This window comes from Chlorocebus sabaeus, chromosome 5, assembly GCF_047675955.1.
Source record: "Chlorocebus sabaeus isolate Y175 chromosome 5, mChlSab1.0.hap1, whole genome shotgun sequence".
Lineage (NCBI taxonomy): Eukaryota > Metazoa > Chordata > Mammalia > Primates > Cercopithecidae > Chlorocebus > Chlorocebus sabaeus.
The window spans coordinates 64,884,515-64,908,144 of record NC_132908.1 but is presented as its reverse complement, the minus strand read 5'-3'; the positions used below and the strand labels follow the sequence as shown (position 1 = coordinate 64,908,144).

The window sequence follows — 23,630 nt, the reverse complement described above, 5'->3', positions numbered from 1 at the left end:
GGTGTGGGTGTTCTTCCTGCCGAGGACGTAGCAGCCCCTGGGGAAGGACCGAGAATCCCCAGCTGCCTCCAATAGGAGAGGCTGCGGCTAGAGGGCCCAGGGCTGGGACGGGACCTTCGCGGGGGTCCGGTTTCCAGGGTCGCGGAGAAGTTGGATGCAGACGCTGGAAATGGGAAGGAGGTATCCGGGGATGGCAGGAGGCCCTGGGCAAGTGGCTTCCGCAGTCCTGGGCCGGTCCGGCCTGCCCTGCCCTGTCCAGGGCGCAGAGCAAGGACACCCCGCGACCCATCTCACAGAACCCTAAAATAACCCCTAGGTGGAAGTGTGTTTGCCCCATTTTACAAATATTGCATCTGGGGCTCAGAGAGGGCGGCCTCTCACCCGACGTCACACAGGAATCGGGCCCGCCCCCAGGCCGTGGAGCCAGTAGGAGTGCCCCCGCCTAGGGGTCTTCCCGCCACCAGGGCCCCCGCTCTGGGAGGAGCCGGCCAGAGCCCCTCCCGCTCTCCGCCCCCGAGGGGCGGCCCGGGGGGCGGGCGGAGGAAGTGAGCGCAGCAGGGAGGAATGCGAGCGGGCGGGGCGTGTCGGCCCGGGGCGGCGGGGACAGCGGCGGGCGGCCAGGACGGCGGGTGCGGCGGGGCTGAGTGTGCGCGATGCCTCACTTCACAGTGGTGCCGGTGGACGGGCCGCGGCGCGGCGACTATGACAACCTCGAGGGGCTCAGTTGGGTGGACTACGGGGAGCGCGCGGAGCGGGAGGACTCGGACGGTGAGGGCGCGTTCTGAGGGGCCGTGGCGGGGCAGCGGGGCCTGCCACCTGGGGCCGCCATCCCGGGCCCGCGCCCGCACTTATCCCGGGACCTTGCGTGCACACGTCGGTGTGGACTCAACTTTCTTTGGTCCGCGCCGCAGCCACTGGCTCGTCGCCCCGCGCGCGCAGACACGATTTTCCTCGGCCCCCGGCGCCCGCGCCCGGCCACTTTCTCCACCCCAGCTCCTCCCCTGTGGGCCGCGGGCGGGGGCTGCAGACGTGGCCGCCCAGGGAGGCCAGCCGGCCGGGGCGCCCGGCTTGGGGACAGGGCCGAGACCCCATCTCAGGCCCTTCCCGGCCTTTCACCTTCGGTGAATCCCACATCCTCTTCTCGCCTCGGTTCCCCACTTGAGATTCAGCGTCTTTGCCTGTGAGACGACCCTCTCCCCAACTACTCAAACCCCTCCGTGTGCCTCTCTGCACCAACCTGCACTCTGGCCAGAGTGTACCCACTGGGGGTCTGTGGGTAACTGCCTGTGAGTGCGCCAGTGTAGATCTGTAGGGACAGTGGGCCTCTGTGAAGCACTCAACACGGAGCCAAACGTTTAATCCTCCAGCATCACCCGTGGGATAAGTACGGTTACTCCCAATTAGGAAGCAGTGAAGGGAGGGGTGGCAGTTATGTAACTTGCCCAGGGGCAGTCAAGCCTGGGTGTGAGATTCCAGCACCTTAACTCTTTAACCTAGGTGCCAGGGCCCAGAGGTAAGCCCCATCTCCCTCCTCCTTCCTTCCAGGTGCCTGCCTCTCTCCACAGCCCTTTCTCCATCTCCTACCCCAAGAGGCCCCCTTGTTAAGGCCCATCCTTGGAGTGCAAACACGGCTGAGGATGTGTGTCTGTGTATGTAGTGGCCTGTGCATGTGTAATTGTGCTTGTATAAGTGTGTGGCTGTGGGTATCACAGTGTGAAGTCTGGTTCAGGTCAGGGCATTCTCACAGCCCCTGTTTCCTGCAGGGTTGACAGTGATGAGGATGGTGATTTGACTGATGACAAATGCCTGTGATATGTGTGACCAATCATGATGGAGATATATAGGAAGTGTGTGGTTGATACTTGCCAGGTGACGTGATCTGGACCTCTGATCTGTCTGTGATGATGACTGAGGTGATCTATGCCTGATGTAAATGATGGCTATGTGTGTTTATCACTTGACTGCCATGCGCAGAGGTAGCACAGGACAGTGGCATGGGCTGCTGGACATTGCAGAGGTTTTATAGGCTTGACAGCTGTGTGAGTGCCCCAGCCTCCATGCCCTTATCTGCCCCTAGCTTGATTCAAGTGGTCAAAGCAAAAGCCAGCATCCCTGCTTTCCTAACTCTGGGAGGACCTCTCTTCCCAGAGGGTGGACTGGGCTGCATCCCCAGGATCAGCCTGGACCAGTGGGCAGGCAGAGAGCTGAGCCTAGCTGCTGGCCCCGCCTTGGCCACACCTTGGCCCCTACAGGGTGACTGGAAGGACCTGGAGCTACATTGGCTGAGTCCTGCTAGATCCCGACAAGCTAGGCCAGCTCCTCCCACTACCTCCCTTCCTCTTTCTCCTCCTCTTACTCCTTTTCAGCCAGACCTTGGCTGTCTGCAGGATGGGGGACACCCTGAGCCCCGGTGAGTGATTTTGATCCTTGATGGGGACTGCAAAGGGTCAGAGGGCACAAAGCACAGTGAGCCTCAGATCCATCTCCTGCCCCTTCCCCAGCTCAGTGCCCACACCTCTGCTCTGGGAGGCCTAGATGGGCTTGCTCAGCCCACCCACCTTGGCCTGTGGGCAGGGGGTAGGGAGGTCCTGGAGGGGGCACCTCAGGCAGATATCCATGTGCACAGGAATCAGGAGGGTCACCTGGATCCCCACCTGCCACTGGTGCAGACACAGTTGCTGGTGGAAACACAATTGTGTAGCTCACAGGCAGTCCCTAGGCCTAGGCCATACTCAGATTTACTGGGGATCTCAAGTGGTGTCTGAGCAGCTTCGGCCTGGCAGGCATGTCCAGACCTGCCCTGGAATTTTTGAAATGGCTGAGGCCAGAACGGAAGGTCTGAAGCTGAGGGCAGTACAGACATCCAGGCACTGCTTAGACCCTTACATTCCCACAAGCCCTTGGGAGCTTTGGAGGAACCCCGAGGAGTGCCCGCTGGGTGTCTGGTACTAACTGTCCCTTTTCTAGTGCATCTGGGCAGTTGGAAAAACAAGTGTTACCATCTCCACTTCATAGAAGAGGAAACCAAGGCCACACAGGGAGTAAGCAGGTTTCCCTGGGTCACACGGGGGAAGGGCCGGGAATCCAAGCCAGTCTGCCGCAATCTGAACGTGCAGAGGCCTGGCTGTACATACCCTGGCCAAATTGCAGCACTCTTCTCTATGTTTAAAGATTGTGCTGCATAGATGGACTGGAGTCTGTAGTAGTAACGGAACCTGCAGCCCAGCCCCCACCTGGCTCTGATGGACCCTGGGACCCAGATGTGGCCTTCTGCCTGGGTAGCCTTGCCTCTGAACATCTCTGAACTTCACTCTTGTTGTCCCTAAAAGGGAGTAAATGCTGTCTACTGGAATGTTGCTGTGAGAACTAGAGACAACTTTTGAAAGGGCCTCGAGCCATCCTAGAGTGACCCTAGAGTGAAGGGACAAGGGATAGGCTAGGTCTTAGAGGACCATTTACAGACATTTGTGGGGGAGCTGCTGTGTGCCCAGCTATATGTTTTCTGGATAGCAATACAGTCTCCCCAGAAAGACTAGGCAACAGTGATGAGGCAGGCTGCAGTACGTGAGTTTAGAATAAATTATAATTGATTTCCAGCCAACTTCCACAAAAGAATCAAAAGCAATAGCCAACAAAAGAGTTTCCCCAAGTGATTGTTACTCAGGAAGATCGAAAACCATGCTGAGGAAGGGGGCAAGGACTCTGAGATGAGACAGATGGTGACTTTATCTAAAGAGTAAATTTAGCTTGGAGATTCCTGGCAGCCAAAGCAGAAAGAGAAGTAAGACGAGCTGTATAGCTGCCATTTTCTGACAAAATGAAGCATCTGATTTATCAAAGGGAGACACTTTTTTTGTCACAAAAATCCAAGAGTAATTTTCAAAGGCTTTTCACTAAAGGGCCATTAATGTCATTAATGTAAGGGGCAGAGTGTTACTGGGTTTTCAGATTTTTCTTGGGACTCCTGATCCTGAACAAGCATGGAGGGCACAGCAGATATCATAGAGTGTCCGAAGAGCTACATGACTTCACCTGGCTTTAATATGACATGGCGGACTATCTTGACCTCTGGCTGCCTTTGTCCACTGTACCATTGGCATTGACCTATGTGAATGTGGGACTGAGCTGCTTGGCTCACGTAGCTAGCCCAGGTTGCTGGGTGCAGCAGGTGTGCCACTTTTACATGCTGTGGGAAGGAAGAACTGACTTTGCCCCAGAAACTGTCATGGGCACACTTGATCTGTTAGTTTCCTTGGGGGATAAAGAATCTACAGCATAGCACCTGCTGAGTGGTTGTTGGCTCAAAGAAAGCTGGTGAAGCCTCATGCTGATAGCAAGAGATGTATCAGATGTAGGAGGATGCCTCAATCAGCATTCTCAGCTGCAGACAAGAGAAATGAATTGTGGCCTATGTAAACAGAAAAGGTTGGCGGGCATGGCCAGTGCAGAGCCCAGTCACACCACTAGCCTGGGCTGGTGGTGACAGTTCTGTTGCCACCTCCATCACTGAACACCATGCCAGTCCTTCTAATGTCAAAACTGCATACTACTGCCATCCAACACCAAGATGTGTGCTTTCCATTTGCTCTGAGGCCTTGAGCCAGGGCCGGGGCTGCGAGGGTAACTGGGGTGGAGGGAACACTCAGCACCTAGAAAACAAGTGCTTGGCGTCCTGCTTGGTGGGAAGCTGGGAATGGCACCCACCGAGACTCATAAGGGACAAGAGTTGGAAAACAGGGAAGAGTGAATGATGGGAGGCCAGAAAAAACAGTTGAGCTTTAGGAGTTGACACAGGCTTATAAAAAAAGGAGAATTTCACTCCTTTTGGCAAGATTTCTCGGAGTTGGGGAACTGGCTCACCAGCCTAGGGTTGTAGGTAGAGGTTAGTCTGGGGCAAGTGGCAGGATCTGGGGCAAGGGGGACATTGTGCTGCCCCTGCCAGTAGTCCTGGCTCCCATTTTTCTCCCTGCTCAGTCCGACACCCACCGACCCGACTTTCTTAGGCGACCCTAGAAGGTTCCTGGCATCCACTTCTGCTCTCCACGGCCTGGGGCTTGCCCCGCCTCCCGGCATGCCCTGGGCTGCCCTGCAGGATGCCGCCGTGCAGTGCATAGTGGGGTAGCCAGCCAGCCACCTTCGGGCCATGGCAGCCGAAGGTGCTCTGTGGGGCTTCGTGTATCTGGAGGGCACTGCCTGGGCGGTCCCTGAGGACACGGAGCCCTTGGTATCCTGCACATTGGGTACTCCGGAAAGGCTGGGAAAGGGACTGGGGCGGGGAGGTGATCTGGGGGCGGGTCAAAGGCTAGCCCCGCCCACCCGCAGGCCCCGCCCCTCAGTGTCCACACGTGCTTGTGCTAGGGTGCCTGCTCCCTCACCTGGATTCCCTTCACTGGAGGGAATAATGTCCCAGGTTTTGGTCACTGGCCACTCTCTGGCTATCTCTGGCCCTTCAAGGGCATTGGCATGGTGCGATGTGGAAACTTGAGTTCCAGCCTGGTGACACTGCAGCTCCAAAGTGCTCCACAGAAACGATGTTTTGGGGACTGGCTTTCTGGGAAGGGGCACAGGCTGGGGGGGCTCAGGAAGCAGGCCCTGATTGTCCCTCTCTCTTCACAGGACATGGCAACCACAGAGAGAGCAGCCCTTTTCTTTCCCCCTTGGAGGCTTCCAGAGGAAGTGACTACTATGACAGGAACCTGGCACTGTTTGAGGTAGCTGAGGAGCCATTTTGGGTCACAGGTTTGGCAGACAGAGGCTTTAGCTAAGCAGTCAGGCTGGACACGTGGGCCTCCTCTGTCTGGCTCTTCCTCTCATTTCCTCTTGTCTTCCTGGCTCTCATGGCAGCCGGGCTGCAGTTCCCTTGGCCCTTTCAACTGAAACTGCCTTCCCAGAGGCCACTCACAACCCCACCCCCATTGCTACCTCCAGGACTGTTCACCTCTGACTTCCTTACAACCCCTCAGCAAGGAAACGCCCGCTTAGGATTTCCCAACTCAGGATTTCTCCTCTTCCCTCCACTCCTGGTTCTTCTCCAAGTCCATAGTTCTTTGCCCTCCCAAGGATTCTTCCTTGTCCTTCTTGGTTGGCTCTTCCAGCTCTGTCTCCCTCTAGTTTCCCGAGGCCTGGTCAATTTGCAGCTTTAGGGGATACCTCTGTGGAAAGATTCCCAAATATCTGCCTCTGTACTTGAGTTTTATCTTCTTCAGACTCAAGCTGAGCAGTGAGATCTGGATTTAAAATGTAGTTTAAGCTCCTAAACTCTGACCCACGCATTCAGCCATTGTATGGCTGAATAATGGAGACTCCTTAATCTCTCTTTTTTTTTTTTCTTTTTTCGTTGAGATGGAATCTCACTCTGTTGCCCCAGGCTGGAGTGCAGTGACGGGATCTTGGCTCATTGCAAACTCTGCCTCTCAAGCTCAGTGATTCTTCTGCCTCAGCCTCCCAAGTAGCCGGGATTACAGGCGCCTGCCACCACGCCTGGGGAATTTTTTTTTTTTTTTTTTTTTTTTTTTTTTGAGACAGAGTCTCGCTCTGCTGCCCAGGCTGGAGTGCAGTGGCCGGATCTCAGCTCACTGCAAGCTCCGCCTCCCGGGTTCACGCCATTCTCCTGCCTCAGCCTCCCGAGTAGCTGGGACTACAGGCGCCCGCCACCTCGCCCGGCTAATTTTTGTATTTTTAGTAGAGACGGGGTTTCACCGTGTTAGCCAGGATGGTCTCGATCTCCTGACCTCGTGATCTGCCCGTCTCGGCCTCCCAAAGTGCTGGGATTACAGGCTTGAGGCACCGCGCCCGGCCTGATTTTTGTATTTTTAAGACGGGGTTTCACCCTGTTGGCCAGGCTTGTCTTGAACTCCTGACCTCTAGTGATCCTCCTGTTCAGCCTCCCAAAGTGCTGGAATTACCACTGTCAGCCACCACATCCGGCTGAGTCTCCTCAATCTCCACATGCCCCCAAGGGCCCTCATCTTCCCCTCTCACAGCAAAGCAACTTCTCCCTGTGTGTAGGTCAGAAGGGAGCTGACAGAGAGGGAAAAGCTAAATGTGGGCAGGAGGCAGGTGGAGGCACAGCATTGAGAAGGCTGCAGGAGCAGGGATCATCGCCTAGACCCCGGTGGGACTGGGGAGCCTGAGCTCTGGGAGGCCTCCTGACCTGGGAAAGCAGCAAGGTTCTGCAGTGAAGGCCTTGGCCCAGCCCCGCCTGAGGATGGGCTGGAGGGTCAGGATCCCATCTCTGTGATTGATGTGGGTACTCTCAGGACTGGGGTCAGGGGAAGACCATCCAGGGAGATCAGGGTTTGAGCAGACAAGAGAGACTTCACTTGTCCCTGACATCACTCTTTTGCCCTCTTTTGTTCCCTGAGGTGACTAGGGTGACTTTTTTGTGGGGAGGGTAGGCGTGAGTCCTAGAGGTGCAGCCATAGCTGGGAGATGGCTGTGCAGAGCAGGCAGGATGAAGTGTACCATTGCCCGCCTGCCAGGCGTGTTCTTCCCTGCCCTCTCTCCCCTGAGGCAGGTGGTTTTCACAAATGGGCTGGCAGTGATTGTAGCCAAGGTGGGGTAGAGAAAAGCAGCCGCGGGGCTGGGCCTTTTGAGTGCCACGTCCTGGGGTGTGGTGTCCACACCTGTCCAGTTGGATGGCTTGGGCTTCCCCAGGCAGGAACTGGGATCAGGCCCAGGCCTGTCTCAGGGCTTGGAACAGGGCCAGGGATCAGGCAGCTGGCTTCACACAGCTGGTACCCGCCTGGCCCAATGCCATCTTGCCCTGTGGCTCTGTTTACAGGAAGAGCTGGACATCCGCCCAAAGGTATCGTCTCTTCTGGGCAAGCTCGTCAGCTACACCAACCTCACCCAGGGCGCCAAGGAGCATGAGGAGGCTGAGAGTGGGGAGGGCACCCGCCGGAGGGCAGCCGAGGTGAGCTGAGTGGGGCAGCAGAGGGGCCACACCTGGGAAGACAGACACAGCACCATGGAATTGGCTGTTTCCCCATATGGTAGTGAGCACACCAGGGGAAGTGGGTGCCAACCATGGTGAGCAGGGAGGATGGGCACTGAGTGCCTTGGCTCAGGAGGCTTTAAGAAGTGAGCTAATGAGAATCTCCCCAGGGACAGAGGGCCAGGGAGGCCCTCAGGAATGACGGCGGGAGACACAGCTGCCTGTACTCAGCCTTTACTGTGTGCGAGGTACCACACCAGGCAGTGGGCCTGGGTTCTCACATGTCATCTGTTCAACAAAACCAAGAGGCAGGTGCTACTATAATCCCCATGTTTCAGATGAGGAAATAGTGTCAGGGACATTAAGGAACTTGTGTAAAGTGACTGAGCTAGACAAGATCAATGTGTAATGCTGGGAGATGGATTCATGGATTTTATGGGAGACAGATTTGTGGGATATGTAACTACACAAAATGCCAGATCAGTGACATTGTGTAAGGGTGGCTAAGGGTGTTGCCCTTGGAGCCAGGAACCAGGTTGTCTCTCGGAGGTCATGCAATCCAGAGCAAGTCACAAACCCTCCTGCTACTCACAGTGTTGGCCCAAGGCTCCATTGGCAGAACCCTCCAACAACCCCCTGGGTTCCTTGAGTGCCAGGGTCGGGGGACATGTGTATGTGATCGGAGCCTGATACTGCCTTATGGGGCTTCCCTGTCCCACTTTTTGGTCACTAATCCAGTTTTCTGGCCCTTCAGCCCTCCTCTCTTTGGGGTGACTGTTACCTCTTTGCCTAGCTCCTCTGTGTTATTGGGGCTCAGTGTAGCTGAGGGCTGGGGATTTTTCTACATTTTTCATTTGGAGGCTAGGGACCCTCCCTCTACATACTGACTCCCTGAGGTTTGGGAAGCAGCAGTGTTTTGGGAGGAGCTGAGGTCTGGCACTGGCTGTAGTATTCTCAGAGGTTGGCACAAACAGAAGGAGCTCCTGGCTGGGATAAGCCAGGCCTGCAGCCTCACACCTGGTTGTGAGATTTGGGCTTCTCTGGGGTGGGGCCAGCAGAGAAGGTGGACCTCACTGAAGCACATCTCTCACCTTGCCCTTCAGAGAGGCAAACCAGCACACAGACTTGACCCTGACTCTGTCCAGCCAGGTGTGATTTTGCTGGCATGTTCTGGACTAGATAGTGGAGAACCCTAACTGCATCTGGCCATGTCTGTCCAGCACTGCAGGAGTGTCTCAACCTCTGAGAGTGCTCTGCCCACAGTGGGTGACAGGATCCTTAGGTCAGAGCCTCATCCCTGTCCCTTCAGGCCAAGCCAGGGAGCTGGTGGCGGGGAGTGAAGAGGCCCCTGAGAACAGCTAGTGCACATCTCAGCAGGAATGTGGGAGGGATGCATGGGCCAGAGAAGACCCATCTTCCCTTGGCCCAGTGGGGAACCCATGAGGATGCTTAGCTTAGCTATCCAGCTTACCTGGCCCCATGGTAAGGATGGGAGAGGGTGGCTGGGTGTCCTAGCTCCAATAGTTTTTCCATGGAAGAAAGAGGAGCCTTGGCCGGGCGCAGTGGCTCACACCTGTAATCCCAGCACTTCGGGAGGCCAAGGCGGGTGGAGCACAAGGTCAGGAGATCGAGACCATCCTGGCTAATGTGGTGAAACCCCGTCTCTACTAAAGATACAAAAAATTAGCCGGGCGTGGTGGCGGGCACCTGTAGTCCCAGCTGCTCGGTAGGCTGAGGCAGGAGAATGGCATGAACCCGGGAGACGGAGCTTGCAGTGAGCCGACATTGCGCCACTGCACTCCAGCCTGGGCGACAGAGCAAGGCTCTGTCTCAAAAAAAAAAAAAAAGAAAGAGGAGCCGGGCCAAGTCTTTAAGTAGAGTCAGTAGGAAGCTAGGGATCTGGGACTGCTGAGCCGTGGTCCTCACCCAGGGTAGGCCCAAGCAGGGGCCTTGGAAAAGGAAGGCTTGAAGCAGGAAGGGTGGGCCTCCAACCAGACCATGCCAAGACCCAAAGCAGCCTCTCCCCAGCAGCTTGTCCAGCTCCAGCTCCAGCTCCAGCTCCAGCTGTGGCCTGATGACCTTATGAGGCTGCCAGAGGTTATTTGGGGATGCAGAAAGCATTTCCGGCCCGCCCTGCCCTTTCCCACACTGCCCTTTTCTTAGAGTGACTCAGCTTGGGATGGGGGTGGGACTGGGAGCTCTTGCCGTTGCTATTCCGTGGGTGGCATCCTCTGAGAAGGGCTCAGACAATGCCCAGATGAGGGGGATCCGTCCCCTGCACTGCTCTACGCAGGACAGGTTGAGGAGCCATTTGTTTTTGCTGAGACTTTTCTGAAGTCCTTTAGTTTGCTCACAGGTCCTGCCCCAGGCCAGGACCCTTCAGGAGGGGCATTAAGGAACTTGTCTAAGGTGACTCAGCTAGACAAGATCGTGGCCATGGAGTTCTCTTCTCCCTAGCTTCTGGGCAGCACAGGCACTCTCTCGTAGGGCTTCCCTATCTCTTCTCCCTGAATGATTTTCACTAATCCAGTCCTTTGGATCAGTGAGGAGGCTTTGTTGGAGCTCCAGTGGAAGCTGTCAGGGCCACGTTGTGGAGGCTGCACTCTTGGGGGCCCAGTGCCTCAAAAAGATATCAGCCAGCCTCTGTGCTCTCAGCCTCTGCCCTGGCCTCCTGGCTGGCCCCTACTCTGCCCTAAATTGAGAAAGCCTGCCTGGATTTGCATATTAGATCTTCCTCACCTGCCCTAAAGCCTGAGCACTTTCTCTGTAGGATTTTCCCAACAGGATGTCCCAGGGGCTTCCAAAACACCACTCACTGGGTTCAGAAGCACCTTTTGGGTACCTGCAGGGCCTGCCGGTGATAGAACCATAAACAAGCCAAGCCTGCCCTAATATGGTCACAAAACATACAAGTACATTCTGTTACCATGACCTGTAGTGACTACTGTGATAGGGAGTATCAGATGCCGAAGGACTGCGAGAGGGAGGACCAGCTCCACCTAAGGCAACCTGGAGACATCTTCCTGGGGGAGGTAACAGTTTCACTGAAGAGGAGTTTGCCAGGCCGTGAGGCAGGGCCGACTCTCCCAGGCAGAGTCCAGCACATTCTCAGGTTCGGAGAATCTGGGGGACCCATGTGGTCAGGGGCTGGGGCTAACAAGAGAGGTGATGGGACATGTCTGGTGGCCCAAGCCAAGGCGTTGGACTGCACACTGGATTACAAGACAGCACAGAGGGTTTTCAGCGTGGGTGATGAGATTAGACTTGCTTTCAGAGACCTACTCTAGCAGCAGAGTGGGCTGGAATGTGGAGAGGCTGACAGGCTCAGGAGGGTACCACCCGGGTGCCTGAGGTTCAAGGGACTAAGGCTGGGACAAGGCAGGCGGATCTCAGGGCAGCAGGGAGACAGACTGGGTAGGAGTTAGTGTCTACCAGGACTGGAGTTGGGGGTTGAGGAGAGGTAGGGCCAGGGTTGACTTCTGGCACTTTGCCTTAGGTGACTTAGGGCCTGCTGGGTGAGAAGGTGGAGATCTGAGACAAACCCCTCTTTCTAGAAGTTTAGCAGGAGAGAGGAAGGGAAGGAGGCAGTACCTTGAGAGAGAGTTAAGGTTCTAAAGCTCAATGTGAGATTTTAAAAAGAATCAGGTTTTACACCTTCCCAGACTCAACTGTCTTCCTATATGAAAGTCAATAGAGACATCCTAGCTGTCACCCCTACCCGCTGTGTTCCCTGGGGCCCCGTCAGGGGAGGGGGCCTGCTGAGTGACTAGGGCTGACCCTCCATGGTGCATCCCTCTGATGCTCTACTCGCCCCCTCCCTTCGTGTTCGTACAGGCGCCCAGCATGGGTACCCTCATGGGGGTGTACCTGCCCTGCCTGCAGAATATCTTCGGGGTTATCCTATTCCTGCGGCTGACCTGGATGGTGGGCACGGCTGGTGTGCTACAGGCTCTCCTCATCGTGCTCATCTGCTGCTGCTGTGTGAGTGTCCTGGCGTGGCAGGGGTGGGCTGGGCGTGGGCCATGGCTGCCGCCACAGAGCCCACTCAGCTGAGCCGCTCACCCAGGCCCTCCTTCCCACAGACCCTGCTGACGGCCATCTCCATGAGCGCCATTGCCACCAACGGTGTTGTTCCAGGTCGGTGAGCGCCACCCAAGGCCTGGTGGAAAAGGGCCCAGAATCACCATTGTATACATTGTTGTCGTGAACATCCTTGAACATGAATCTTTGTTCATGCCCCAGCAGTTCCCTTAGGAGAGGGTCCTGGAGGTGGATTACAGCATGAAAAAGATTGACTTTTCATTTATTTATTTTAGTATTTTTTTTTGAGATGCAGTCTCTGTTGCCCAGGCTGGAGTGCAGTGGCACGATCTCAGCTCACTGCAACCTCCGCCTCCTAGGTTCAAGTGATTCTCCTACCTCAGCCTCCCAAGTAGCTGGGAGTACAGGCATGTGCCACCATGCTCTGCTAATTTTTGTATTTTTAGTAGAGACGGGGTTTCACCATGTTGGCCAGGCGGGTCTCGAACTCCTGACCTCAAGTCATCTGCCTACCTCGGCCTCCCAAAGTGCTAGGATAACAGACGTGAGCCACTGTGCCCAGCTGACTTTTTTTTTTTTTTTTTGAGACAGAGTCTCACTCTGTCGCCTAGGCTGGAGTGAAGTGGCTCACTTCACTCTAATCTCGGCTCACTGCACTCTAATCTCGGCTCACTGCAACCTCTGCCTCCCAGGTTCAGACGATTCTCCTGCCTCAGCCTCCTCAGTAGCTGGGACTGTAGGCACTCACCACCACACCTGGCTAATTTTTTGTATTTTAGTAGAGACGGAGTTTCATCGTGTTGCCCAGGCTGGTCACAAACTTCTGAGCTCAGGCAATCTGCCAATCTCGGCCTCCCAAAGTGCTAGGATTACAGGCATGGGCCACTGCACCCAGCCTTTATTTTAAATGTATATTTTTTATAATTTCCTTTTTTTAGTAGAGGCAGGGTCTCGCCATGTTGCCCAGACTGGTCTGGAACCCCTGATCTCAAGCAATCCACTCACCTCAGCCTCCCAGAATGCTGGGATTATAGGCATGAGCCACCACGCCCAGCCAGATTGACTCTGAAAGAATTTCTTGATCCCTGTTTCCAGATTTTCACAAGAGACATTGTCTCAGCAGCAGATACAACCAGCAACATGAGATGACTTGTCACCCTGGGGCCTAGTCATGACTCTGAGTCTTGCAAGGGTGTTAGACTTTGGTAGAAGCACAGATTCAGGGCAGGAGCTGTGGACACTCACCTGGTGGCAGGCCCTGTGCTGGGCCTTAGGGCCAAAAGACTGGATAAGACACAGTCCCTGCCCTGGTCTGGAGGGGTCAGACTAACAAAGGCACAGGCCTCAGGAGGGTGAGGCGGGCTGAGATGGGACACACCCAGCCAGAAGAGGCTGGGGGCTGTGCACAGGGCACTGGAGGACAGTGGCCACTCAGCCACTGCTGCAGACTAGAGCTGCTCCCACAAAGCAGTCATTTCCATATTTCATGCTGGACATTCAAATCAGATGGGGATAGGATCGAATGCCAGCCTGGATGCTTACCCACCATGCAGCCTTGGGCAGGTTTCCCAGGCCCTCTACTCATCCATAAATGGGAAAAGCAGTCCCTGTCCTTCCGGGCGGTTGTGCAGACTTGTCACAGGGAGACCCCTTGAAGAAGAACCAGCCTTGACCTGTGCACGTTTTCATTTCTCTGCTGTAGCTGGGGGCTCCTATTTCATGATCTCTCGTTCACTGGGGCCAGAATTTGGAGGTGCTGTGGGCCTGTGCTTCTACCTGGGAACGACATTCGCAGCAGCCATGTACATCCTGGGGGCCATCGAGATCTTGCTGGTGAGTCAGGCTAAGCCCTGGCCAACTCTGGCCATGTCCAGACAGTCCCTTTGGACTTCAAACAGAAGTTCCAGGCTGTTCATCCCCACACCTCTGGCCACCATCTGGGCATTGTAAAGTAGAAAACCTCTTCGAGAGATAAAGACCTTTGCTCAGGCTGGTTTTTCTTTCACTTCCATGCCAGTTTGGGTCAGGCAAGAAAGAGGCCTGGCCACCTTCACCTCGGCCCTGGATGTTCCGTCCACCTGGGCACCATGGCAGCCATGGCAAGGGTTCCAGGAACTGTTGTATTTAGCTCAGTGACAGATCTTGGTGGTGATGCAGGCTTCCTTCTGGGCTTGTGTGGGCTCTGGCTAGCTCTGTGTCCCCTGGGGCTCTGTGCCAGGGCACTTCAGATACACCTTCTCCTTGTCCTTCAATCAGGATAAGCAGCCACAGGACCCTGCTGGAGGTTGGTGCCCGCTCCATGAGCCCCATGGGAGCTCTGTCAGCCTCAGCTTCTCATTCCCCGATTAACTGCTGCAGCAGTGGGAGAAGAGGCAAGGAGCTGCGGGAGGCATGGGGTGACAGGTGCCCGCCCCTGGGGATCCAGAGGGTAGGAGGTACCTAGAGGGACTGCCTGGCTGCTTTTGCCTCCAGGTCCTCTACCTGCAGCATGGACCCTGCACCTTCTGATTTTGGCGGGCTTTGGTTTGTTTTCATTTGTAATATCCTTTCTACATTCGTTATGTGGGATTTGTCCCTTCTCCTGTTTATGTATTCAGCCATGTCATTATATCTGAATGGACTTCTGGATATTTACTTTATTCTTTGGGTTGTAATCCAATACTATCATTATTTATTTTCTTGCTCAAACTGTTCCACTTTGGCTATTTAGTGATTCAGGTTGGCATCTATGTTTGGATCCTTTTTGTTTGCTTGTTTTTACATAATAGCTTTATTAACATATAATTTACATACCATGCAATTCCCATGCCAATTTACATACCATTGGAAGTGTACAATTCAATGTTTTATAGTATATTCACAGAGTTGCGCAGTCAATTCTAGAACATTTTCATCATCCCCAGAACCCCCTTAGCAGTTACTCTCCATTCCCTGCCAGCACTGGCAACCAGGAATCTACTTTCTGCCTCGGGATTTGCTTATTCTGGACATTTCATATAAACAGAATCATACAATATGTGGCCTTTTGTGACTGGCTTCTTTTAGGTACTCTTATTTTTTATTTTTTAAATTAGTTAATTTATTTATTTTGAGACGGAGTCTCACTCTGTCGCTTAAGCTGGAGTGCAGTGACGTGATCACAGCTCACTGCAATTTCCACCGCCTGGGTTCAAGTGATTCTCCTGCCTCAGCCTCCCGAGTAGCTGGGATTACAGGCTCACCCCACCATGCTCAGCTAATTTTTTGTGTTTTAGTAGAGATGAGGTTTCAACAAGTTGCCTGGGATTGTCTCGAACTCTTGAGTTCAGGCAATCCTCCCGCCTCGGCCTCTCAGAGTGCTGAGATTACAGGCGTGAGCAATTGCGCCCGGCCTATTCATTTATTTTTTTGAGACAAGGTCTCACTTTGTCGCCCAGACTGGAGTGCAGTGGCGTGATCTCTACTCACTGCAACCATCGCCTCTGAGACTGAAGTGATTCTCCTGCCTCAGCCTCCAGAGTAGCTGGGATTATAGGCGTGCACCACTACCACCAGTTTTTGCACCACTAATTTTTGTATTTTTAGTAGAGATGGGGTTTCACCATATTGGCCAGGCTGGTCTCGAACTCCTGACCTCAAGTGATCCACTGCCTCAGCCTCCCAAAGTGCTGGGATTATAGACGTGAATCACAGTGCTGGCCTATTTTTTATTTTTTTGAGACGGAGTCTCCCTCTGTCACCCAGGCTGGAGTGCAACGGTGCGATCTCTGCTCACTGCAACCTCTGCTTCCTGGATTCAAGTGATTCTCCTGCCTCAGCCTCCAGTAGCTGGGATTACAGGCATGTGCCACCACGCCTGACTAATTTTTGTATTTTTAGTAGAGATGGGGTTTCCCCATGTTAGCCAGGCTAGTCATGAACTCCTGACCTCAAGTGATCTCCCTACCTCGGCCTCCCAAAGTGCTGGGATTACAGGCCTGAGCCACTGCGCCCAGCCTCTTTTAGGTACTCTTAAAAAGAAAACCAAAATGACAAGTTTCACTTTCCAAATAAGAAGATAAAACCCTCCTTATCCATCTTCTTGTTTCAGACCTACATTGCCCCACCAGCTGCCATTTTTTACCCATTGGGCGCTCATGACACATCGAATGCCACTTTGAACAATATGCGTGTGTATGGGACCATTTTCCTGACCTTTATGACCCTGGTGGTGTTTGTGGGGGTCAAGTATGTGAACAAATTTGCCTCGCTCTTCCTGGCCTGTGTGATCATCTCCATCCTTTCCATCTATGCTGGGGGCATCAAGTCTATATTTGACCCTCCCGTGTTTCCGTAAGTAACCCAGGAATTTATCTGGGCATTGCATGGACATCCCTCTCATGTAGCCAGCCTTTGATGCCCTAGATCCCAGAGACTGCAGGGTGAGCACAAGCAGGGGCCTCGAGCTGAGCAGGTGCCAATGCTTCTGTCCCTCACAGGGTATGCATGCTAGGCAACAGGACCCTGTCCCGGGACCAGTTTGACATCTGTGCCAAGACAGCTGTAGTGGACAATGAGACAGTGGCCACCCGGCTATGGAGTTTCTTCTGCCACAGCCCCAACCTTACCACCGACTCCTGCGACCCCTACTTCCTGCTCAACAATGTGACCGAGATCCCTGGCATCCCCGGGGCAGCTGCTGGTGTGCTCCAGGGTGGGTCCTCCCTCCCATCCTCCTGCTCTCGAACCCACAGGCTGAGCAGCAGTGCAGAGCACAGAGCTGTCCTTGTGCGGCCAGCTTGGGAATGGGGGCAGGACTGGCCGCCTTCCCAGCCCAGCAGTGTCCTCCCAGCCTGGCTCCTGGCAGCCGAGTTTGGAGTGAGTGAAGCCTGTCTGGCCAGCATCCAAGGCCTGCAGCAGCCTGTCTTCCCTAGCCACCAGCCCCTGACACTGCCTGGGGATGTTCCCACAGGATCCATAAAGGCCTTTGTGTGAGGCGGGCAGTAGGGGGCTCTGGGTGATGGTGGTTCAGCCACCTTTGTCTGTTGACTTGTAGCTGGGCAGCTCCTTCCCTGTGGTCAGGGTAGCCCTGTGGCTGACACTGCAGTCATTGAGCTGAAGCTGTCTCCTGAGTCCCCAAAATTGCCCTGCATCTGCAGCCTCTGGCTAGGCTGCCCCAAACTGCCCGGGGTAGTCGGGGGCGGCTGTGGTGGTGACACAGCTACCCCTGCAGAAAACCTGTGGAGCGCCTACCTGGAGAAGGGTGACATCGTGGAGAAGCATGGGCTGCCCTCTGCAGATGCCCCGAGCCTGAAAGAGAGCCTGTCTCTGTACGTGGTGGCCGACATCGCCACATCATTCACCGTGCTGGTTGGCATCTTCTTCCCTTCTGTGACAGGTGAGCCCCGCCTGCCTACCCACCCATCCCTGTCCCCAATCCCGGGGAGCCCCTGAGGGAGTCTCATCTGTTTTTGGAGGCATCATGGCTGGCTCAAACCGCTCTGGGGACCTCCGTGATGCCCAGAAGTCCATCCCTGTGGGGACCATTCTGGCCATCATTACAACTTCCCTCGTGTGTATCCTTTCCCAGGCCTGGGGCAGGTTGGGCAGAGGACGGGAGGCGCTTGGCCTGTGCACATCGCCAGCTCACATGCACATACACCCCACACACTCATATATAGCTCCCCTTCTCATGCACGCACACACATACACACCATGATACTCCCAGGCCTTGCAGTCTGGCTGCGGTGGGGGCACGTGGTCCTGTTCAGGGACAGTGGGGTGGCGGAGGCCGAGTTTTCCTTGACGCCACCACAGACTTCAGCAGTGTGGTTCTCTTTGGCGCCTGCATCGAGGGTGTGGTTCTCCGGGACAAGTGAGTGAGCTGGGCCCCTCTCTGTAGCAGCGGCTGGGCTTTGGCCTGCCTTCACACCAGGCCCCAACCCTGTGGGTGGTCCTCAGGCTGCTGGCTACCTTTGGTGGTCTGTGTTGTCCTTCCGGACCCCTGACATCCCTCACTCTGGTGGCCACTGCAGGTATGGCGATGGCGTCAGCAGGAACTTGGTGGTGGGCACACTGGCCTGGCCTTCACCCTGGGTCATTGTTATTGGCTCCTTCTTTTCAACATGTGGTGCTGGCCTCCAGAGCCTCACGGGGGCACCGCGCCTATTGCAGGCCATTGCCAAGGACAACATCATCCCCTTCCTCCGGGTGAGCCCTTCTGCACTCCCCCATGGCTTGGCTGCTCCCAGGCCCTCGCCCAGCTGGGGAGAGAGATAGGGAACACAGATGCAGTGTGTCCTGTCCTCAGTAGCCCCGGGGCCAGGCAGCCATCCATGAGGAGCTACTGAGAAGTGCCCTGGGCTGACACTGCCCTGGGCCTGGAGCTGCCTGGACCCAGAATCTTCATGGCCTGTTTAGGGCTCATCCAAAGGAGAGAGGCCTGGGGAGGTGGAGTCAGGGAGACTGGTGACACCCACAGGGATAGGCACAGAGGCGGCCTAAGCCCCCAAGGAGGGCCCTGGGGGTGAGGGAGGCCAGGCTGGGGTCTGGGGCCCAAGGTGTGGAATGGAGGTGACAGGACCAGCTTCCTTCCTGGTGCACACAGGTATTTGGCCACGGGAAGGTAAATGGTGAACCCACATGGGCACTCCTCCTGACGGCACTCATCGCCGAGCTGGGCATCCTCATCGCCTCCCTCGACATGGTGGCCCCCATCCTATCCATGTGAGCTGGGGCTGGGCAGGGCAGGGGGATGTTCTGGGAAAGGGTCCCTGAACCCCAGCACCTCCCCGTGGCTGTGTCTGGTGTTGGGGGAACAGCTGGGAGATGTGGCAGGCTGCATGGGGAGATGTGGCCTGGCAGGGCTCAGCCCACCCCTGCATTTAGAAGCAAGCCTGGCACCTATGCCAAAGCTATAAAGTGACCAACAGGTCCACATCTCCCTGAGAGAGCTCCCAAAGCAGGTGGCTGGCAGACCTCTACCCTGGACAGGGCAACCACCACGTCCCTCATGCCTCCCTGAAGCCACTGCTGCCCCTTCCATCTGTTGTTGTTTTGTTTTGTTTTGTTTTGTTTTGAGACGGAGTCTCACTCTGTCACCCAGGCTGGAGTGCAATGGCGTGATCTTGGCTCACTGCAACCTCCGCCTCCTGGGTTCAAGCAATTCTCCTGCCTCAGCCTCCTGAGTAGCTGGGACTACAGACATGCACCACCACGCCCAGCTAATTTTTTGTATTTTTAGTAGAGATGAGGTTTTACCATCTTGACCAGGCTGGTGTCGAACTCCTGACATCAGATGATCCACCTGCCTCCTTCCTTCCTGTGCTCCCATCCTCAGCTGCCTTCCCGGAGGGCTGATGCAGCCAGCCCTGCCCATGCCTGGGACTCCCACACCCACCACAGTGACTCTTAAGTGTCTCTAACTGGGTGCATTCAAATGGTCCGGCTCATCTTGCATCCTCCCCTTCATGCATGGCAGCCCCTCATCCAGCTGGTCACCTAGGCCAGAGGCCTGAGTGTGGCCTAGAGTCTCCAGGCACTGAGCTCTTCCTACCACCCCTGTACCGCCCTCCAGCTCTGCCCCTTACTCCCTTTCCTACCTCCTCCGCTGGTGAATCCTTGCCCATCCTCTGCAATCTCCAAGGACTCCTCCACAGTAGTCTCATCACCTCAGGCCATGAAAGTGGCAGCAATGAGGTTGAGAAGACCTGGCCAAACCATGCAGGGCAGGGCCAGTCCCAGCCTGATGTCAGGCCCCTGGCTGCCAAGGTGGCCGCTCTTCACCAACCGTCCCCTGTGCCACAGGTTCTTTCTGATGTGCTACCTGTTCGTAAACCTGGCCTGTGCAGTGCAGACACTCCTGAGGACCCCCAACTGGCGGCCCCGGTTCAAGTACTATCACTGGTGAGCCACGCCTCTGACACGGGAGGCCCTGGGGAGGCCAGGAGCTTCATTCTGGATGAGGCCTGGGCTTCCCGGGTAGGTAGATCTTGATGAAACACTGTGGGGAGGGAGATTATGGGGCTGGGGAGGAACTGGACCTGGGTCTCCCACCCAGTGACCTGACCACCCACCTGGGACCTCTCACCTGGGACCTCCCACCTGGGACCTGACAGGGCCGCCAGGACATGGGCCAGGCTGTGGCCGGGGGCCCTCCTGGTCCTGCCCTGACTCTGCCCTCCCCTCTGGCCCAGGGCACTGTCCTTCCTGGGCATGAGCCTCTGCCTGGCCCTTATGTTTGTCTCCTCCTGGTACTATGCCCTGGTGGCCATGCTCATCGCCGGCATGATCTACAAATACATCGAGTACCAAGGGTGAGTGAGCGCTGCCACCTGGCCTCTGCCGGCAGCCTGCACCGCCCTGAGGGGGCCCAGCCGAACAGGCAGGGTGGTCTGACGTTGGGGTGGGCGGGGAGCTGGGCCACCATGGGTGCCAAGACTGGGGACTGTAACTCAGGACCCGGGGTGGTCTTGAGGGGCAGAACCCCTCCATCTCGCATCCACATAGACAGAACCCCCTGGGCAGCACCAGGGGCTCACCAGCTGTGGTGGAATCTGCAGGGCTGAGAAGGAGTGGGGTGATGGGATCCGAGGCCTGTCCCTGAGTGCTGCCCGCTACGCGCTGTTGCGGCTGGAGGAGGGGCCTCCTCATACCAAGAACTGGCGGTGAGTTCCCACCAGACCCTGGCCAGGGCGCAGAGGTTCTCAGGGGTCGCTGTCGGGGTCAGAGGGTCGAGAGGTGTCAGCTCCCTGTCCTCGGGCTGCCAGGGGCACCCTCCTGGGCCATGCTACCCAAACCCGCAGGGACCATCACCCAAGAAGAGAAGAAGAGGAGGGGCTCCCTGGAACGGCCGGCCCTGGTCTCAGGCTCCCCCACCTGGCCACTGCAGGCCACAGCTGCTGGTGCTGCTGAAGCTGGACGAGGACCTGCACGTGAAGTACCCACGGCTCCTCACCTTCGCCTCCCAGCTCAAGGCTGGCAAGGGCTTGACCATTGTTGGTTCTGTCATCCAGGGGAGCTTCTTGGAGAGCTATGGCGAGGCCCAGGCCGCCGAGCAGGTACCTGCTTCAGGGGTGAGAGCTGAGCCAGACTACAGGAGTCTGGGCTGCAGCTGATGGAGGGGAAGGGCCCAATCTTGGCGAGCGTGACCAGCTAGGCAGCCAGCACTGCTGCCACCTGAGAGCTGGCACAAGGGGGGGCCAGCAGTCCCATCTTGAAAACTTGGCCTCCGGGTAGGCAGCTTGTTGCCCCCAGGCCCTCCTCCACCCCAAAGTCGTTTTGTTCCCAAGGGGCCTTGGGAGGGAGCCCAGAGGCGGGAAGCTGATGGCTTCCCGTTGGCCCTGGGTGTGTTCCCCACAGACCATCAAGAACATGATGGAGATTGAGAAGGTGAAGGGTTTCTGCCAGGTGGTGGTGGCCAGCAAGGTGCGGGAGGGGCTGGCCCACCTCATCCAGTCCTGTGGCCTGGGCGGCATGCGGCATAACTCCGTGGTGCTGGGCTGGCCCTACGGCTGGCGACAGAGCGAGGACCCCCGTGCCTGGAAGACCTTCATTGGTGTGTGAGGGCCTGGGGCCTGGGCTGAGCCTGGTGGGCAGGGGTGAAGTGAGGTGGCAGCAGCCGGAGGGCCACAGGCTGGTGGTCAGCCGTGCCCCTTCTCCCCAGACACCGTGCGCTGCACCACGGCTGCCCACCTGGCCCTGCTCGTGCCCAAGAACATCGCCTTCTACCCCAGCAACCACGAGCGCTACCTGGAGGGCCACATAGACGTGTGGTGGATCGTGCACGACGGCGGCATGCTTATGCTTCTGCCCTTCCTGCTGCGCCAGCATAAGGTGGGCCGGGGGGTGGGTGCAGGTGAGAGGGGCTGGGCCCTCGGAGGAGCGGCTGTGACCAAATGGCCCACCCGGTCCCTTGCCTCAGGTCTGGAGGAAGTGCCGGATGCGCATCTTCACAGTGGCCCAGATGGATGATAATAGCATCCAGATGAAGAAGGACCTGGCCGTCTTCCTGTACCATCTGCGCCTTGAGGCCGAGGTGGAGGTGGTGGAGATGGTGAGCCCCCTGTCCTGCCCTGGCCCCGTGGATACCATGTCCCATGCAGCTGGGTCCTCACGGCCTACCCTCTCCCCAGCATAACAGTGACATCTCTGCATACACCTACGAGCGGACGCTGATGATGGAGCAGCGGTCGCAGATGCTGCGGCAGATGAGACTGACCAAGACTGAGCGGGAGCGAGAAGTCAGTGCCCTTTGTGGTTCAGGCCAGGGCGGGTGGCAGGGTCAGGCCTTTGGAGACCGCGTCGGTGGGTGTGGAGGAATCAGAACGACTCACCGCAGCCCTACCCAAGCCAGTGCTCATTTCCCGGAGGCAGGGTGGTCACATTGGGCCAGACAGGCCCCGTCCCCCTTTTCCTATGGGACCAAGGCTACCTCCTGCGATTGTCCCCAGGCCCAGCTGGTCAAGGATCGGCACTCGGCCCTGCGGCTGGAGAGCCTGTACTCAGACGAGGAAGATGAGTCTGCAGTGGGGGCTGACAAGATCCAGATGACATGGACCAGGGACAAGTACATGACTGAGACCTGGGACCCCAGCCATGCCCCTGACAATTTCCGGGAGCTGGTGCATATTAAGCCGTGAGTGCAGCAAAAACAGACCCAGTGGCGCTGGAATCTAGGGGTGGAGGTGGGGTGGGGCAGACAAGTGGTGTTAGGTGGACCAGGGGTGGGGACCCTCCTTGCAGGATGGCTTATGGTGACCTGTGATTGGCTACACTACGTGTAGGGACCAGTCCAATGTGCGACGCATGCACACCGCTGTGAAGCTCAATGAAGTCATTGTCACGCGCTCCCACGATGCCCGCCTGGTTCTCCTAAACATGCCTGGCCCACCCAAGAACAGCGAGGGCGACGAGAACTGGATCCCTTTGTGGAGGGGCAGCAACTGGGAGGTGGGCAGCGTGGGAGGTCAGGCCAGCAGCTCCTCTCCCGGGCCCCCTGAGTGGGTGTGGCCCAGGTGGCCCTGGTTACCCATTGATTCTGTTGCTGCCTCCTTGACTTGAGGCCCTGCAGACATGGAGTTCCTCGAGGTACTGACCGAGGGCCTTGAGCGGGTGCTGTTGGTGCGCGGTGGTGGCCGTGAAGTCATCACCATCTACTCCTGAGCCCAGTGTCATCTTGTGGCCTGGAGTCGAGGTCTTGGCCAGGATATCACAAGCTGTGGTCTGGGGTAACAGCCTCTTCCCAGCACCCACTTGCCAGCCCTGCTTGCCTGGCCCTGTCCTGGACCCAGCTTTGCTAGGTCTCCTTGGAAACCAGGCCTGGGCCTCAAAATGGAGATGGATCCCAGGTCTTGTGGGACCATGGGAGGTTTGGGGACTTTACTGTCTAGCACCCCAGTAGGCCTGTCCTGGCCAGAGAAGACTGGTTGGGGCCAAGTGGGGTTTGAAGGCAGCTGGCGCAGTCCAGTCCAGGAGCGCTATTTATTACATATTTATTATTTGGATGTCACCATCAGAGATGAAGGGAAGGGTAGCCAGGGAGGGAGTCCAGCCCAGCTGCCTGCAGGAAGATCTGGCTCAGTCAACTATGGGCAGGGCTCCCCACTAAGCTGAGCCGAATAGAGACAGCCGAGCTGAGGCCTGACTTTTTCAATAAAACATTGTGTACTTCTGGGCCTCCTGCTGCCCCGGCTCT

General features: G+C 56.5%; 1 protein-coding gene across 3 annotated transcripts; it reads left to right on the top strand.

Moving 5' to 3' along the window:
• Positions 1-549: 549 nt before the first annotated feature.
• On the top strand, positions 550-23,610 carry SLC12A4 (solute carrier family 12 member 4). 3 transcript variants are annotated; one of them, XM_073015495.1, is made up of 23 exons: positions 550-768; positions 7,784-7,915; positions 11,771-11,917; positions 12,019-12,073; positions 13,680-13,810; positions 16,047-16,288; positions 16,435-16,649; positions 17,169-17,333; positions 17,413-17,511; positions 17,753-17,810; positions 17,971-18,145; positions 18,543-18,661; positions 19,742-19,840; positions 20,131-20,250; positions 20,497-20,601; positions 20,826-20,994; positions 21,296-21,491; positions 21,600-21,769; positions 21,858-21,989; positions 22,069-22,176; positions 22,387-22,571; positions 22,720-22,855; positions 23,009-23,610. In XM_073015495.1, the coding sequence occupies exons 1-23, from the start codon at positions 565-567 to the stop codon at positions 23,096-23,098; spliced, it is 3,252 nt and encodes a 1,083-aa protein (XP_072871596.1). In that variant the 5' UTR covers positions 550-564; the 3' UTR covers positions 23,099-23,610. The 3 variants fall into 3 exon arrangements, with proteins under 3 accessions (XP_072871596.1, XP_072871594.1, XP_072871595.1); XM_073015493.1 differs by adding an exon at positions 5,617-5,711 and having other exon boundaries at positions 584-768; positions 22,720-23,102; XM_073015494.1 differs by lacking the exon at positions 550-768 and adding exons at positions 2,374-2,410; positions 5,617-5,711 and having other exon boundaries at positions 22,720-23,102.
• The last annotated feature ends 20 nt before the right edge of the window (positions 23,611-23,630 follow it).